This window comes from Bombus flavifrons, chromosome 1, assembly GCF_040668555.2.
Source record: "Bombus flavifrons isolate JBK064 chromosome 1, iyBomFlav1_principal, whole genome shotgun sequence".
NCBI classification, from domain to species: domain Eukaryota; kingdom Metazoa; phylum Arthropoda; class Insecta; order Hymenoptera; family Apidae; genus Bombus; species Bombus flavifrons.
The window spans coordinates 2,644,920-2,659,834 of NC_138442.1; the positions used below are offsets into that span (position 1 = coordinate 2,644,920).

General features: G+C 27.6%; 3 protein-coding genes across 9 annotated transcripts in view; 1 reads left to right on the forward strand and 2 right to left on the reverse strand.

Moving 5' to 3' along the window:
- Positions 1–180: 180 nt before the first annotated feature.
- Positions 181–2,893, reverse strand: LOC138184022 (putative serine protease K12H4.7). Of its 2 annotated transcripts, none has more exons than XM_069121653.1 (9): positions 2,683–2,893; positions 2,108–2,348; positions 1,855–2,036; positions 1,546–1,781; positions 1,330–1,465; positions 946–1,259; positions 739–871; positions 485–654; positions 181–412 (listed from the first exon to the last, which is right to left on the reverse strand). In XM_069121653.1, the coding sequence occupies exons 2-9, from the start codon at positions 2,306–2,308 to the stop codon at positions 303–305; spliced, it is 1,482 nt and encodes a 493-aa protein (XP_068977754.1). In that variant the 5' UTR covers positions 2,309–2,348; positions 2,683–2,893; the 3' UTR covers positions 181–302. The 2 variants fall into 2 exon arrangements, with proteins under 2 accessions (XP_068977754.1, XP_068977764.1); XM_069121663.1 differs by lacking the exon at positions 2,683–2,893 and adding an exon at positions 2,481–2,592.
- Positions 2,894–4,045: 1,152 nt separating this feature from the next.
- Positions 4,046–9,866, forward strand: LOC138183944 (solute carrier family 53 member 1). 3 transcript variants are annotated; one of them, XM_069121525.1, is made up of 10 exons: positions 4,046–4,292; positions 4,803–4,894; positions 5,478–5,631; positions 5,748–5,992; positions 6,233–6,494; positions 6,568–6,935; positions 7,013–7,355; positions 7,428–7,597; positions 7,669–7,802; positions 7,892–9,866. In XM_069121525.1, the coding sequence occupies exons 2-10, from the start codon at positions 4,826–4,828 to the stop codon at positions 8,151–8,153; spliced, it is 2,007 nt and encodes a 668-aa protein (XP_068977626.1). In that variant the 5' UTR covers positions 4,046–4,292; positions 4,803–4,825; the 3' UTR covers positions 8,154–9,866. The 3 variants fall into 3 exon arrangements, with proteins under 3 accessions (XP_068977626.1, XP_068977619.1, XP_068977634.1); XM_069121518.1 differs by having other exon boundaries at positions 4,047–4,318; XM_069121533.1 differs by lacking the exon at positions 4,046–4,292 and adding an exon at positions 4,450–4,499.
- An 8-nt stretch (positions 9,867–9,874) lies between these two features.
- Positions 9,875–14,915, reverse strand: part of LOC138184037 (uncharacterized) — a 51,375-nt gene continuing 46,334 nt past the window's right edge. For 3 of the 4 annotated variants that reach the window (XM_069121699.1, XM_069121690.1, XM_069121709.1), the window contains exons 5-6: positions 13,895–14,038; positions 9,875–12,268 (exon numbers count right to left, since the gene is read on the reverse strand). In XM_069121699.1, the coding sequence (XP_068977800.1) occupies positions 12,011–12,268; positions 13,895–14,038 (402 nt within the window). In that variant the 3' untranslated portion in view covers positions 9,875–12,010. The remainder of the gene's footprint in view (positions 12,269–13,894; positions 14,039–14,915) is intronic. The other variant, XM_069121717.1, reaches the window with a different exon arrangement.

A 14,915-nucleotide genomic window follows, 5' to 3' on the forward strand; every position in this document is an offset into this window, starting at 1 on the left:
TCTATATATGCATTCTTGTGATTTAAACATAAACACAGAATGGTGAACACTCGTGTATCTTCAGTAACTTGTTATGTACGTACATAGTTAGTTTTAGTCTTAGTTATGCACGAATTATTTGAACTAAAAATATTTATGTATCATAATTGTTTCACAGAAGTTCATAAAGGAAAATACAAATTGTTCAAAAAGTTAATAAAATAAATTTAATTCTTTTAATACATCATTTTTGTTTCAAAAATAAAAAACTACTTATCATAAAGTAGTTGAATGTAGCACACACAGCGTTAAAAATATTATATTTAATTATGCAGCCATTCATCTATTAAATGTCCAACCTCAACTCTGGCAGCTTTTAACTGAAGTGGATCATTTTTGGAAGGAGGATACATGTTGGCACAATGAGCAGTACCTATGGTCATAATAATAAATAAATTTTTTGTATTACATGAAAAATGAAAAATTTCAATCAATATGTACACACCATCAATATAAATGGCAGGTATTTGCGGATTTGGTGATTTTGTAATTCCCAAAACATGCCAAGGATCAATTGATCCATGTACAAATACTACATTTGTAGTTTTTAAATCTAATCCTCCATATAGAATATTTGTTCTATTCACTGCCGAATTCAGCAAATGAATATTGTACCTGTTAGAATACGGAAATGTTATAATTTTATAGCTAATGATTTATCATAATTGAGAAATGTATTTATCGTAATTTTAAATAAACCTTGGGCCAAATATATCAACGCATTGTTGTACAAAGAAATCTACTGGGAAAGTCTCACTAAATAATTTTGGGCGTGCTGTCGAAGTTTGAAAGAATCCAAATTCTGTACACGTTTGGTACGTCCATTGGCGTCCTACAAAAAATATATTTTAAAATACAATAAATAAAAATTAAAACAGCAATAATATAAGTAAAAAGATACATTACCCCCTTCTGCTTCTTCGCTAGCCCATGTTATGTTCCGAAGTTTATGAATCATTTTATTATACATATAATCCAAACACTTTTTTTCTGATGCCTGTAATATTTTAGTGCTCAAAATTGCAAGTCTGTCAATAGCAATACCCAATGTTTCGTTCGTTAATATGTCGCAGGCACTATCGATAGTAAGATTGGCCATTGCGGAATTATTACGATTGTCTTTATTGTACTGTACAATACCGGCAAAGATGCTTGCTATTGTTTCATACAAATTCGAAATATCATTACGTTTGGTATGCTCATTGATTGGATCACATAAACTATAAGTAAAAATAATTTTCCAATAATGATATATTTGATTTGTAAATGAAGAATTTTGCTTTTACTTACATAAATTTTTTAGCTATTCCTTGTTGACCGATAGGATGATGTAACATTATGTGAAATTGTTTGTTTGCTTCTAGTATTGCATTTACACATGCTTCAGAATGTTCTTTGAGGGCATTCTCGACAACAACAAAGTATTCTATAAAGTATAATTATTAATATAAAACACTTCTGTTTTAAATAAAATATTTTTTGTATTTAAGTGTATTTTATATTTACCTTGAAAATCAATTTCTGCTAATAAAGGACCACTAGCAGAAACAGCACCATGTACTAAATGAGGATATTTATAACGCAACCAAGCAGCTAATGATCCAGCATATGATCCTCCAAATGCAATCCATTTAGTACCAGCTGGTAACTTGTAATTAATATTCATGAGTTGTATAAAGTAAGCCAAATCTGCAAGTGCCTGTTGCGATGAAAGATACATTAAATTTTTCACACCCAGATCCCTGCAGATAACGAAAACATAACATTATAACTTAAAATGTATCAATTATATATTTTATAAACAATGTTACATACGAAGTGGGATGACTTTGCCCATAAAAGCGGTGTTCCACTTGAAAGCACAGTGCTCCAAATTGCTTAGCATATTCGATCCATTGACCTTCTACCATCCATTTAGCATTTGCTGCAGCTTCACCACTTATCATCAAAAATACTGGACCACCTTTCTTATAGTACTCTCCATTTACAAAATATCTCTAAAAAAATAATAAAAAAATTTATATTATAAAATAAAAATTAAGAAATATTTAACATATTCTTATATTACCTGTTGCCAAACACGTGCATCAGTTGGATTAAAGTGATCTAGAAACTGTGTAAACCATTCAGCACTTGGAAGTTCATGATCTTCAGATAAAATTGGAGCACCTAGATTACCATATTTGCTTCGACCCCTCATAAAAGTCTCCCATGATATACTATTATTTATGAAATTAACGAAGAATAATAATAGTAGTAAACGGTTCATAGTATCTTAGGTTTGGATTAACTATAAAATATTATGCATTCTGGAAAAATAAAAACTAAGTTTATTATTTATATTACACATAAAAAATTTAATTTAATATATTACAAATATTATTTTATCAATTTTATTCTCTAATAAATTAAAACATAATATTAACATAGTTAATACTAACTATTTAAAATACAAGTTTATTATTTAGAGAAATAATACTTTAAAAATTAGTTCTTATAATATAGGCACTAATATTATTCTTGTACAAATTTACACGTGTTTTTTATATATAACTTGAAACCATACTTGGAACTAAATTTCAATCTTTCCAACATGATAAAACTAAAAGAATATAAATATAAAAAGCAGAGGAATATACTTACAAATTTTATAGTAATGATAAGTTGTTCTTTCCTGTTTAAAGCTTCTTTTTCTTTATAATAACCTACTTAGTTCGTTTTAATATATACAATATTTAGAGAAAACATTATAATTTATAAACTTGATGTAATGATTAATTTTGCTGCTTTGCAAAGGCACTATATGTGTATTGTTAACTTATCGGCTTGTAGCAGCTTGTAGTACGTGCAGTCTAAAATATATATATATATATATATTATATGTATAGCTGATATAGTATGTATGTTTTTTTTATAGCGCCACCTATAAAACGGTTTATTAGTATAAATATACAAATATTTGCATTCATATATATACACATATATACATATATACATATATATCATATATATGAGTATAAGTTAGCAAATAAAAGCGCATAAATCATTTTACAATGTTTTACAATGACTTTAAATATATGAAAACATTTCAGATTTTAAATAAATGATATATGTAGTCAAAATATTATCAATGTAAACTGTGTAATGTTAATTGTTAACGTAACTTGTAAATACACTTATTTGTCTTGTATTATTTTTTGTTATACTGGATATTAATTAGAATAAATATAAATAGATAAAATCTATATTTTTCTTCATTTGAAAAGAGTTACATTAAGAATCTTCTTCTATTATTGATCATACATACGCATAATTACTCCTTAAAAAATAATTATTATACAATCTACTAAAACTGTATTTTTAATGTTTTATACATTTTTTTACGCATTATACTATTTATCTTATGATATTATAATATTTTATTTTTTATATATTTAATAGTTCTGTTTATATATATTTAAATATATATTTGTGCATGTTGCATACATATGTATACGTACTTTTACAAAGTAGAAGATTGAATTCACATACATATTTAATAAAATTTTATTATTGTTATAACATTTAAAAATCCTTGACAAAATTGAAAAAAATGTTTTATTTACATTAAAAATTAAATTCAAAGTAAATGTTAATTGAGAGAATATTCTGAGCGTAATAATATAATAAAAGATTGTCTCAAAGAATGCAATATCTGATAAAAAAATACAAAAACCCACATAGCCAACTTCAAATACAAATGTTTGTAATTATTTGTGTGCTATAGTTCTACTTTTTTTATATATATAATCAACTATTTGATGGATATAATTCGGTTAAAAAAATAAAAATAAAAAGTTTGTACAAAAACAATACACATATGTATATGAGGATATATTTTTTACATTCAATATACATATATACATATGTACGTAAATATATAAACAAAATCTTTTTTTGTAAAATAAGAATCGAAATACGAATGCTTAACATTATAAACTACGTAAAACTATTATAGATTATATACATATCACATATAAGCATTTTATCTAACTGAAATAAATCTTCGAGCGATGAGATTATCAAAGGTATTTAATCGGAAAATTCTCGTCAATCCTTACTAGCAAATGGACACTAGAAGCTATCTATCTTCGCGAAAAGCGTTCTAAATTAAGTAATAAAAAGATTTATAGCCGTCTATTGAATATCGCCTGTACGTATGAAGAAACAATGGTGCTATGTGTCGTGTAAAACTTGACAGCTAAACGTAAGAAGTAAGAATAAAGACATCCATATATATGTAAGTAATAATAATTTATCATGAAGTAAACGAATTCAGAAAATATTGACTTAGTACTGCCGACAAAGGTTTTAAGTGCATTATATGTGTTGTATGTAACCTCTTTCGTGGTTTAATTCCTTACAGATGAGCGTGAAACGAAACATTTGATTCAATTGTTCATCTTTTCATTTTCTACTTTGTAGTTATATTATTATAATATTTCATTTTGCTCACTTTATTATTTTGTTTCTTTTTTGGTATACGCTGTTTGTAATAATAAATTAATACATCGAGTAAATGTTGTTTATGAAGATATATAGACTATAGAAATAAAGAAGTTTCTTCAATAATAATAATATATGATTTTCTCACTTTGTACCTCATTTATATATCTCATTCTTTTATATATGCTTTATTATATACATAATTATTTTATGGAAATTTTTAATATTATATATTTATATCACTTTAGCAATAATTTAAATGAATTTGTTTATTGCAGATTATTGCGTTAATTGAAGCAAGATGAAGTTTGCAGAACATCTGTCTGCTCACATTACGCCTGAGTGGCGTAAGCAATACATAAGCTATGAGGTAAAATAAAATAGTGTTGAAAATTAAAATATTTATATTTTAATTATCTTTGTTAAAAATTTATTTCTATGCCAATGAAGATATACAGGGTGTCTCAGAATAAGTAGGAAATATTTTAGGAGTAGCTTCTGTATATATAAACAATAAAAAGACTTCATATAAATATATCTTACTTGACTTTGTTTTCGAGTTATAGTGGATTTAATTTTTATTTTTTTATTTTATACACTACTTTATATACTACTTTTCATAAAAGGTATTCGAGATGGTATCTTTGCATTCCAATGCAAGCTTGCAGATATCTTACCAATGACTGTCTTCCAATTTTTAAATATCCAGATGTAGTCTATATTTGCTGGAAACTTTAGAAACACAATGTTTGTCTATGGAAAGAAATATGAATTGCAAAACAAAATCTGTTATAATTTGAAAAGAAAATCAAATATGATATATCCTCATATGAACTTTTTATAGTTTAGGTATGCAAAAGCTACTCCTAAAATATTTCCTACTTATTCTGGGGCACTCTGTGCAATAAAAGATCATTACACTACTAATTAAAATGACCTATTTGGGTTAATAGGAAATGAAGGCAATGCTCTATACTGCTGTAGAAGAAGCACCATCAGCTGAAAGTGTTGAACCAGAAGTGATATCTCGACACTTTGCTTCTTTTGATGAAGTATTTTTTACATTTTGTGACCGTGAATTGAAGAAAATTAATACTTTTTATTCTGGTAAGGATGTTCTATATGACTATGTACATATAAATTCAAATAAATGGAAATTTACAATCATATCTATTAAGAATAAAACATTTGAATAAACATTGATCTTCCTTATATATGTATAGAAAAGTTAGCAGAAGCCACACGTAAATATGCAGCTCTTCAAAGCGAATTGAAGACAGCATTAGAATTACAACATGGTGGAGGGAAAAATAAAGGGAAAATGAATGTTAAACCTCATTTACCAACAAGGAAGCTGAGAGAATTGAAACTTGCATTCTCAGAATTTTATTTGTCTCTTATACTTCTTCAGAACTATCAAAATCTTAATTACACTGGTTTTCGAAAGATTCTTAAAAAACATGACAAGGTACATAGAAAAAGAGATTTTGTTTCTTATTGTTGCATTAATTCATACTTATTTTTGTTGTATTTCTCTAGGTTTACAGGTTCATTTAAACAATAATGAAAAAATAAGGAAAGAACTAATACTTATTTTAAAGTCCCTTATCCTATTAAACACAAGTAAAAACTCAGCACACCTCATACATCATAGCAATTTGTGTTTTATATGTACATGGTGTAATATTATCTTTATTTCTATTTTCAGTTATTGTCTGTAGATAGCGGATCAAAATGGAGGATGGAATGTGTAGAAACCGCACATTTTTATACATCAAAAGATATAGACAATCTCATACAAGATACAGAAACTACAGTAACAAATGATTTAGAAGGTGGAGACAGACAACGTGCAATGAAACGTTTACGTGTACCACCTTTAGGTGAGCATCAAAGTCCATGGACCACTTTTAAAGTTGGATTATTTTCTGGTAGTTTCATTGTTCTCTTTGTGGCAGTTGTACTTTCAGGTAATAACAAGAAGTATGTAATAACTAAAGTAAATATAATTATATACTCTATTTTCTTTTATTTTATTTCTAGCAATATTTCACGATGGCGGTGAAAACTTAAAAATTGCATTTAGATTATATCGTGGACCTTTGCTTATTATACAATTTTTGTTTCTTATTGGCGTGAATGTTTATGGATGGCGATCGTCCGGTGTAAATCACGTGTTGATATTTGAATTGGATCCGCGAAACCATTTATCTGAACAACATCTTATGGAATTAGCGGCTGTTCTTGGAGTTATATGGACTCTCAGTTTATTAAGTTTTTTATACAGTGTCAGCTTAAGCATTCCTCCATATGTGAATCCATTAGTTTTAGTCTGTATTATGTTAGCATTCCTCTTAAATCCGTTAAAAATGTTTCGTCACGAGGCACGATTTTGGTTATTAAAGATCATTGTAAGTACTATTAACATAACATACACTGCAAGAATTGCTTCAATTTATAAGAAATAAAATTTTATTTTTATTTTTAGGGAAGAGTTTTAATATCGCCATTTGCGTACGTGAATTTCGCTGATTTCTGGTTAGCAGATCAATTAAATAGTATGGCCACGGCACTGTTAGACTTTCACTTTTTAACGTGTTTTTATATTACCAATGGAAATTGGTTAGAAGCAGGAGATACTACGCAATGTATGTCTGGATCCTTAATTGTTAGACCTATTGTTAATTGTCTACCTGCATGGTTTCGTTTTGCACAATGTATACGACGATATCGTGATTCTAAAGAGGCATTTCCACATTTGGCTAATGCTGGAAAATATTCAACTACATTCCTTGTTGTCATATCTAATACGCTGTGTGCCTACAATGCTGGTAAGTTACAAACAATTTTCTAATGTGATTGATATTATTTTCAATCAGGGATATAAAAAATATTAATTTTAGCGGAATATTCAAATCGTTGGGAAAATCCATGGTTGTGGCTTTGGATCTTTAGTTGCATTGTCAATTCTATTTATTCACTAACGTGGGATTTAAAAATGGATTGGGGTCTTTTAGATAGCAATGCTGGTGAAAATAAATTCTTACGCGAAGAAGTAGTATATTCAGCAGCGGTATGTAAATAAAAGTATATTCTAATCTTTCTTTTTCAGTCAATTATTTATTGCACTTGATACTTTTTTAGGGATTCTATTATTTTGCTATAATCGAGGATTTTATTCTGAGGTTTGCATGGATCGCGAGTTTCATTCTTATTGAGTGTGGATATGTATCTAGTGATTTAATGACATCGATAGTAGCACCTCTTGAAGTCTTTAGGTACGTCTTTAGTTATTTTATTATTTATATGTACCTCAATGAATATTTAAATTAGAGTAATTAGTATATAAAAATATATTCATTTTAAGGCGATTCGTTTGGAATTTCTTCCGATTAGAAAATGAACATTTAAACAATTGTGGTAAATTTCGTGCAGTTCGTGATATTTCAATTGCACCGATAGAAAGTTCTGATCAAACACAAATTTTGCGTATGATGGATGAAGAAAATGGTGTACTCAATAGAGGTAAACGCAAAGTTGGTGGTAAACGACAAGCTACTAGTAAAGAAGACAAACGGGCATTGCTCAAAGAAGAAACAGTTGATATAGATATATCAAATGCTAGTTGAAAATAGTTCAATTGTTTTATTATCAGAACCTATGCAAAGCAATATTATTCCAAATTTAATGTAATTTTTATAGGACAGTAGTTTGTTAGAAAGAGTGCAGGTCATACTTTATGAACAATTAATATTTCCTTTGCGTATCAAAATTGAAGATTGTGAGGCTGCACTGAACAAGTGCCTTGTATATATCCTGTTTATTAAACTATGAATTTAATAACTTAGTTCTATGATATTTATACTACAGTGTCTTCCATAAAACTGTTTCGACACTTAACACATGATTTATAGCTAATAAGCTGATTTGAATGACTTAGATGCTTTTAATTACTTTAACAATGTATGAAAATCATTTTTGTTTAAACAAGTCTTGAATTAACTGTATACTACTAATTAGTATTCAATTGGTAAATACAAAGAAAGATAGATTACTTTATTAGTGATATATCTGTTAATATATATTTATTAGGTACTATAGTCTTCAATTTTGATTAATAAATGCACAGATTCATACTTGAGAAATGTATAAAGTGTATCATAATAGTTGTACATAGATATTAGTGAGTTGTATGTAGAAACAGGGTTGATATTTTAATATGTGCATTTGTTCACTTTGGCGCAACGAGCAATAGTACAGTCTATCTGTTATTGTAGTATTATAATTCTAATTAAAGGGAAAGCGCTCATTACATTATAATGTTCATAATTTTTGCTGACAAATATAAATTCTAGATTAATTGTCAGTGGGAAGTGGTATTTCTAACTTATCTCATCAAACAATTGTATTTATTTGAACTAATTATATATAAAATTTACTAGACTACAGCGTCTCTTACATTATTTAAATAATACATTTAATAACTATTTGTCTTTTTTTGTGATAAGGTACCCATGTACCTTTATATTCTATGCGATACAATACATTTCTAAAAGATAATTATAAAATATGCATTAAGAAACACAAGAGCTTATATGTAGTGACTGCAGAAGGAGATTAGATTTTATACAGGTAGATGTTTGAACAAAATATATGAAGATAATAAGTAAGCCCCCAATGTTGAATTAAGTACCAAGTACTTAAAATTGCAATAGCATTTTTATAGAAGTATTTTTACATTTATATTCTAAAATGTTCAAGGTATTTTAACATGTTAGAAACTATTCTTTTCAGTTTTTGAATACGAACAACAGTAATAATAATAGTAACATTGACAACATTTACTATTATTTATAGTAACAGTGCATAAAAATCTATGCCTTATACTTCTTGTTGAAAATATAACTGGATACACAAACTGTAATCTATCGTCCTTTTCTATATATGTTTTACATAAAACGAAGATTACTCGAACAAATTTTTTATCTCTTATAAAAGAAATAAAATAAAGAATGCCGACAATATAATTTCATTCGCTTAATAGCGAATCTAAAAGAATTGTTACATTATGTTATGTATTACTCACGATAAGGTATTGTTCTTAATGGTATTGTGTATGATGTATTCTTATGTATTTATGAATTAAGTATTCCAATAATTGTGATGGTTTTACACATGTATTTTTATATATTTTGTTATAAAGATAATAGTGATAACAGTAAGTAGTAATATAACGTCTCCGGACCAACAGGATAAAAAAGAATGCCCCGAGAATATTCTGAACGGTTGATCGAGGGAAAATACATTATAGTTATTTGAAAGGTATATATGCATATTTGTACCCACCAGACACCACCTTATAAGAGAAAGTGTCTCCGTCCAGATCAGGTACCTCAAATGCCACAGAAGAATAGTGGTGGCAGGGCCGTTATCTTTGTGCTCCAGATGCAGAAAAAGAATAAGCTGGACGAGGAGGAATTATATACGTAAGATGAAGGAATTTTGTTACCGACAACGGAACTGGAAGTCTACGAGATAATTAAAAACAAATAAAAATAATAACAATAATCTTAGAAAAATCTTTTTTCATCCTGGTAGTTGGTAGTCCGGGGATGTTACAACGGTAATAACAGTGAACAGTGAAATTTATTCTTATTAAAAGAATGTGAGATATTTTTATATTTCGTGTATAACATATTTTCGTGTATATGTTAGTTATATATGCACATCTTTTTTAAAAGATATACGCCATATGTGATTACATATAATTGTAAGCAGTTTGTAGCGAATTAAATATGTAAATAATACTTGCATATAGGCTATTTATAATACATTAATAAAATGTTCAGTATTTAAAGACGAGTGCGCTGTATTTCGTATCCTTTATTTGTTAATAATAATTACGTTCGACAAGTTTTATTTTTTAAATTTATTTATTCATGACATGTTACACGTTATATATATACACGATGGATTTTGCGTCGAATTAATTTCGAGCAGTGACGTTACGACTATACAATAGAATGGCGATATTAAATCGGCATCACGTGTAACTTTTTACAGGCTAAATTATAGAAAGCAATAATTACAAATGACTCGAATAATTTTATGCAAATAAAAATAGTAAGGTTTTGTGTTACGTTCTTTATATGTAATTAATAATATATCTATGTATATTTTTTAAAAACCATTTTAAAATCAGATATCTTAGGGGTTTAGTTTATTATATGCAATCGTACATTCCAAAGATTGTGTTAAACATTTTAATGTATTTCATTTTAGCTCTTTGCAATTCTATATTGAAATTGATTTCATATATTATTGTATAATCATTATTTTAAATTAAACATGATAAAACATGTTTTAAAAGGTAAATGTAATATCTGTACAGCTTGTTTCAGTTTTATATTTTTCTTAAGTTAACTTATGTTGTTTATTATATTGCAAAGAAATAAATCATGATATATTCATTAATTAAACAAAGACATGCTACTACTTGTAAGAACCTCTAGTGACTCGCGAGAAAAATAAAAAGTCAAGTGAAATATGATTGTCATTCTTCTGCAGGATGTGTTCCAAACCTAGCACAAGTATAAAAATTGTAAAAATATTCTTACAAATTTATAAAGTAGAAGAATTAAGTATGTATATATGTATACAATATATATAATATTTTAATATATACTAAAAAATTATGTAGACAACTTTGGCAGTATAAAACTTTAGTTTTTAAGTACAGATAATTTTCAACCATTAAAAAGGGATAAAACATTTCAACTTTTCTTATTCATTTTCCAATGTAACGTTTTAATAGTTTTGTGCATCTAAAATGAATTTATACTTTTATCTTACATTATATTAAGTGAAATATTATAATTATAGTTTACCTTTGGAATTATTTTATAACAAATACACAAAGCTATATGTTATTCCTTTAAAGCCTAAGTTATTTCTCCAAGTACATATTGCTGCATTTTGCAATGAATAATGTACATATAATAAACAACAGCTGGTATAAAATACCATAAAAAATAAATAAATTTACTAATTTTTAAAATCTTACTTATTAAATATAATCATTTTTATACAATTAGAAACACAACAATATGTATCTATTCTCTGTTCTAAACAGATATCATTAGAATAGTTTAGGCTACCAAAGGTCAATAGTTAATATCTACAACAACAATTAATTAAAATTTCAACGCGTACATGTATATACTTGTAACGATGTACGCTCATATAACAAAAAAAAGAAAAAAATAGAGCCTCGAGAGAAGTCTTCAAATGGCTTCTTTAATACAATTACAATTATACAATGAATTTTGCGTCTAACAAATTTTCAAAGCGTTGATAATTGAAATGATAAAAAACTTTCTTCTTTTAATACTAAATTATGCACATTTACACGCGTAAATGCAGAAGAATTTTGTACATTAATTACGAAAGTAACACGATACAACTTGAAAATGTGGATATCATGTTTTCAAGAGGTTTTCGCGGTTCCGATTTCACTACCGTGACTACTGGAAGCTTTCGACTTTCTTTCTGGATCCATAGCGATTGAAATGAATTCTTCTGAAATTTTTTTGTCCAATCCTGTGTATGTTTGAGCTAGATCTACTTGGTCTTCTCCTATGGAAGACATCCTTTTTGGGGACTCCGTTTTTCTTTCAGTCTGTTTCTTCCTTTCCGTGGTGTCTTCGTGTTCCACAGTTATGTGACGTTTCTGCTTTGGTCGAATCTAAAATTAAATATCATTATTCATTACTCCTTCGACTATCGTTAAAGAATATAAACGATAGTATACTAAATTATATTGTATCTAAATTAATTTTATATTAAGGAAATTTCTTCCTTAGATATATGTGTCTAATAAATATATTTCTTAAACTTATATATATTTCACATATATTTTTATTTTTATGTTTGATTATTTATTAATTTAATTGATTTGTAAATTACTATTCTATGTACTTATTCTTATTCCTTACAACAATGAAAATACAGAGTTATGCATTTTACTTTCATTAGCCTGCCTTAAAGAAATAATAAAAATTTTGTTTTTTTCAGAATAAAATATGACATAGTGCATATGAAATTAGGGGAACGGTTTATGTCATTACATTATTGGTTTTGAACTTCTTTCGAAGATATGAAACTTTAAATTGCAAAATACTACTTCGGCCTATTTTCGTGAAAACAGATCGTACTTATGAATTTTTGCTTTGGAAATTATTTAGAGCTTCGTGTTCATTTTCTTTTATTTTAATTTAGAAAGTTTGAGGTATTCTAATAACATTCTTCAAAACTGGAAAATTAATCTTGCGATGGTGGAGATTATTAACAAATCCTTGTTGCAACAAAATTATAATAGTTTGAATAGAGAAGAATGTTGCAAATAATTAAAATATCTGCAAAATTCTATAATTCTGCTACAATAAATAATAGTAAATTATACAGAATAAAATTTGATGAAAATTTGACGTATAGTTCTAGAGATTTCGCTTAGTTTCTGATAGTTGGATCAGAAAGCATTGTAGTTTCGAAGAAAATACAAGAGAAATTTTAAGGTGACATATCTCTTAAATGAATTTCACTTCTATTAAATCTGACATTTAATTATATGACATTACAGAGCTATATACAGGTATATGTGTATATTATAGTCATATTATAAATTTATCAAGAGTTTGAATTTTGATGAAACATTTTGGCACAATATTCTATATACAGTCTTCTATTATCGATTATTTTCTCAATGAATTCAAATAAATACAATGGCAACGAAAGATATTGACAAATACTCTCACTTTTAAATGAAACGTTTCTTTTTATCAGGTTCTATATTTCATTTTCACAGTTTGAAATTTTTGCAGTCGTATGAGGAAACTACCAACTAAGCGATACGAAATTTAATATTCCGCAATCCAATTAATTGATATGTAAGTGCTATAAGAAATACAATGGTGTAGCAATACTTTTTATAGTCACAGTAAGTAAGGGATTAACCATTTTCCATGAAATTTCAACAATCTTAAGAACACTTACGTATTATACGTAATACAAAGATATATCTAATTTCCATATCAAATCAAGTACAAAAGGAGACATTAAGAAATAGAATTCGCTACGTTTCGCTTTCACAAATATTGAAATCTGCGAAGAAAGATTTCGAAAGAGCAATTAGGAGCGACAAGAACGGTTCAGGAATTTTTCCCGTGGTTACGCATATAATTATATATGCAAAGGGAAACGGCAGAAATCGATGTCAAAGATACTGATGGCTATTTTGACACGACGTTACTTTCTAGCGTGAAAGATCGCGAATGAAATACGAAGGGAATATTATGCTGAGTCGGATACCTACGATTTGCGATGGAGGACGAGCTGCGTATGGCATGTGTGGTAGCATAGGAACGGCACCATAAGCTGGGGCAGCTATGGGCAATGGTCCAGCAGGCACGAATCCTCCAGGAAATTTTGCAGCAGCGCCAGCCATTGCATAAGGCGACTGTCACAAAGTAGAATTTGTTAACTTATTATTTTGTTGTCTTTTTCTTTCTTTTTAGTTGTAGCACGTTTCAATCCACAAGGAACTTCTATCATTAAGATTTCTCGATAGAAGAATTTTCTATTTTCTGCTTTCCTAGCTAATTCATTTTAATGAGTACGTTATATGTAATAACATTAAATGTAATATTTGTGTGATGAGATGTAATACTTGTGATATTCACAGATTGTCTAAATCTTTGCAGTAATACACTGTGAAGATGATGGTTGAGATGTGTATAACACGAGGGATTAGATTTCGTTATAAAACTTGTATCTTTTAAGGAAGGAAAACATTTTTAATATTCGGTTACGATAACTGCTATATACTTTTGTACTTTGTATGTGTTTAAGTGAAATCATGATTCATCGAAGACCAAGATTTTCTTCTTTACCCAAAAATGTATATTAAATGTGTAGTATATCAAAGAATTATCTGTACTATTTTTTATAATTATTTATACTACATATTAATTAAAATATATTAAATATGCCATTGAAACATATGTAATGAAATATTTATGCATTACCACATATTTTTGCATATTGCAAAATCTCTAAAAATAGGTTGAAATGAATAGGGAAAAAAGGAAGAACTTTTGTTCATTTTTTTTTTATAAAAATAATTCATCTTACCTTTCAGTCATAAAATTGAATGTTTATCAATATGTTAGAAAAGTATTCACTACGTTGAAACGTACATTAGGATACATGTCATATTAATGGAAAGAGAATTGCTGTAAATTGGAAAACATAATTATCAATTTTGCAAGTCGAGTGATTCTAGTATCAGCATTCGATACACCTAAACTATAAAATCGCTTAAAAAATAACAACGT

What these genes read in the sequence shown, in the direction of transcription:
- LOC138184022 (XM_069121653.1), bottom strand. Translation starts at nt 2,308, where the DNA reads ATGAACCGTTTACTACTATTATTATTCTTCGTTAATTTCATAAATAAT. An exon ending in GGAATAGCTAAAAAATTTAT is followed by an intron (nt 1,260 to 1,329) that starts GTAAGTAAAAGC and finishes TTTTACTTATAG; the next exon opens with TTTATGTGATCCAATCAATG. An exon ending in GTTGATATATTTGGCCCAAG is followed by an intron (nt 655 to 738) that starts GTTTATTTAAAA and finishes GTATTCTAACAG; the next exon opens with GTACAATATTCATTTGCTGA.
- LOC138183944 (XM_069121525.1), top strand. Translation starts at nt 4,826, where the DNA reads ATGAAGTTTGCAGAACATCTGTCTGCTCACATTACGCCTGAGTGGCGT. An exon ending in TGTGGCAGTTGTACTTTCAG is followed by an intron (nt 6,495 to 6,567) that starts GTAATAACAAGA and finishes TTTTATTTCTAG; the next exon opens with CAATATTTCACGATGGCGGT. An exon ending in TTTGGTTATTAAAGATCATT is followed by an intron (nt 6,936 to 7,012) that starts GTAAGTACTATT and finishes TTTTATTTTTAG; the next exon opens with GGAAGAGTTTTAATATCGCC.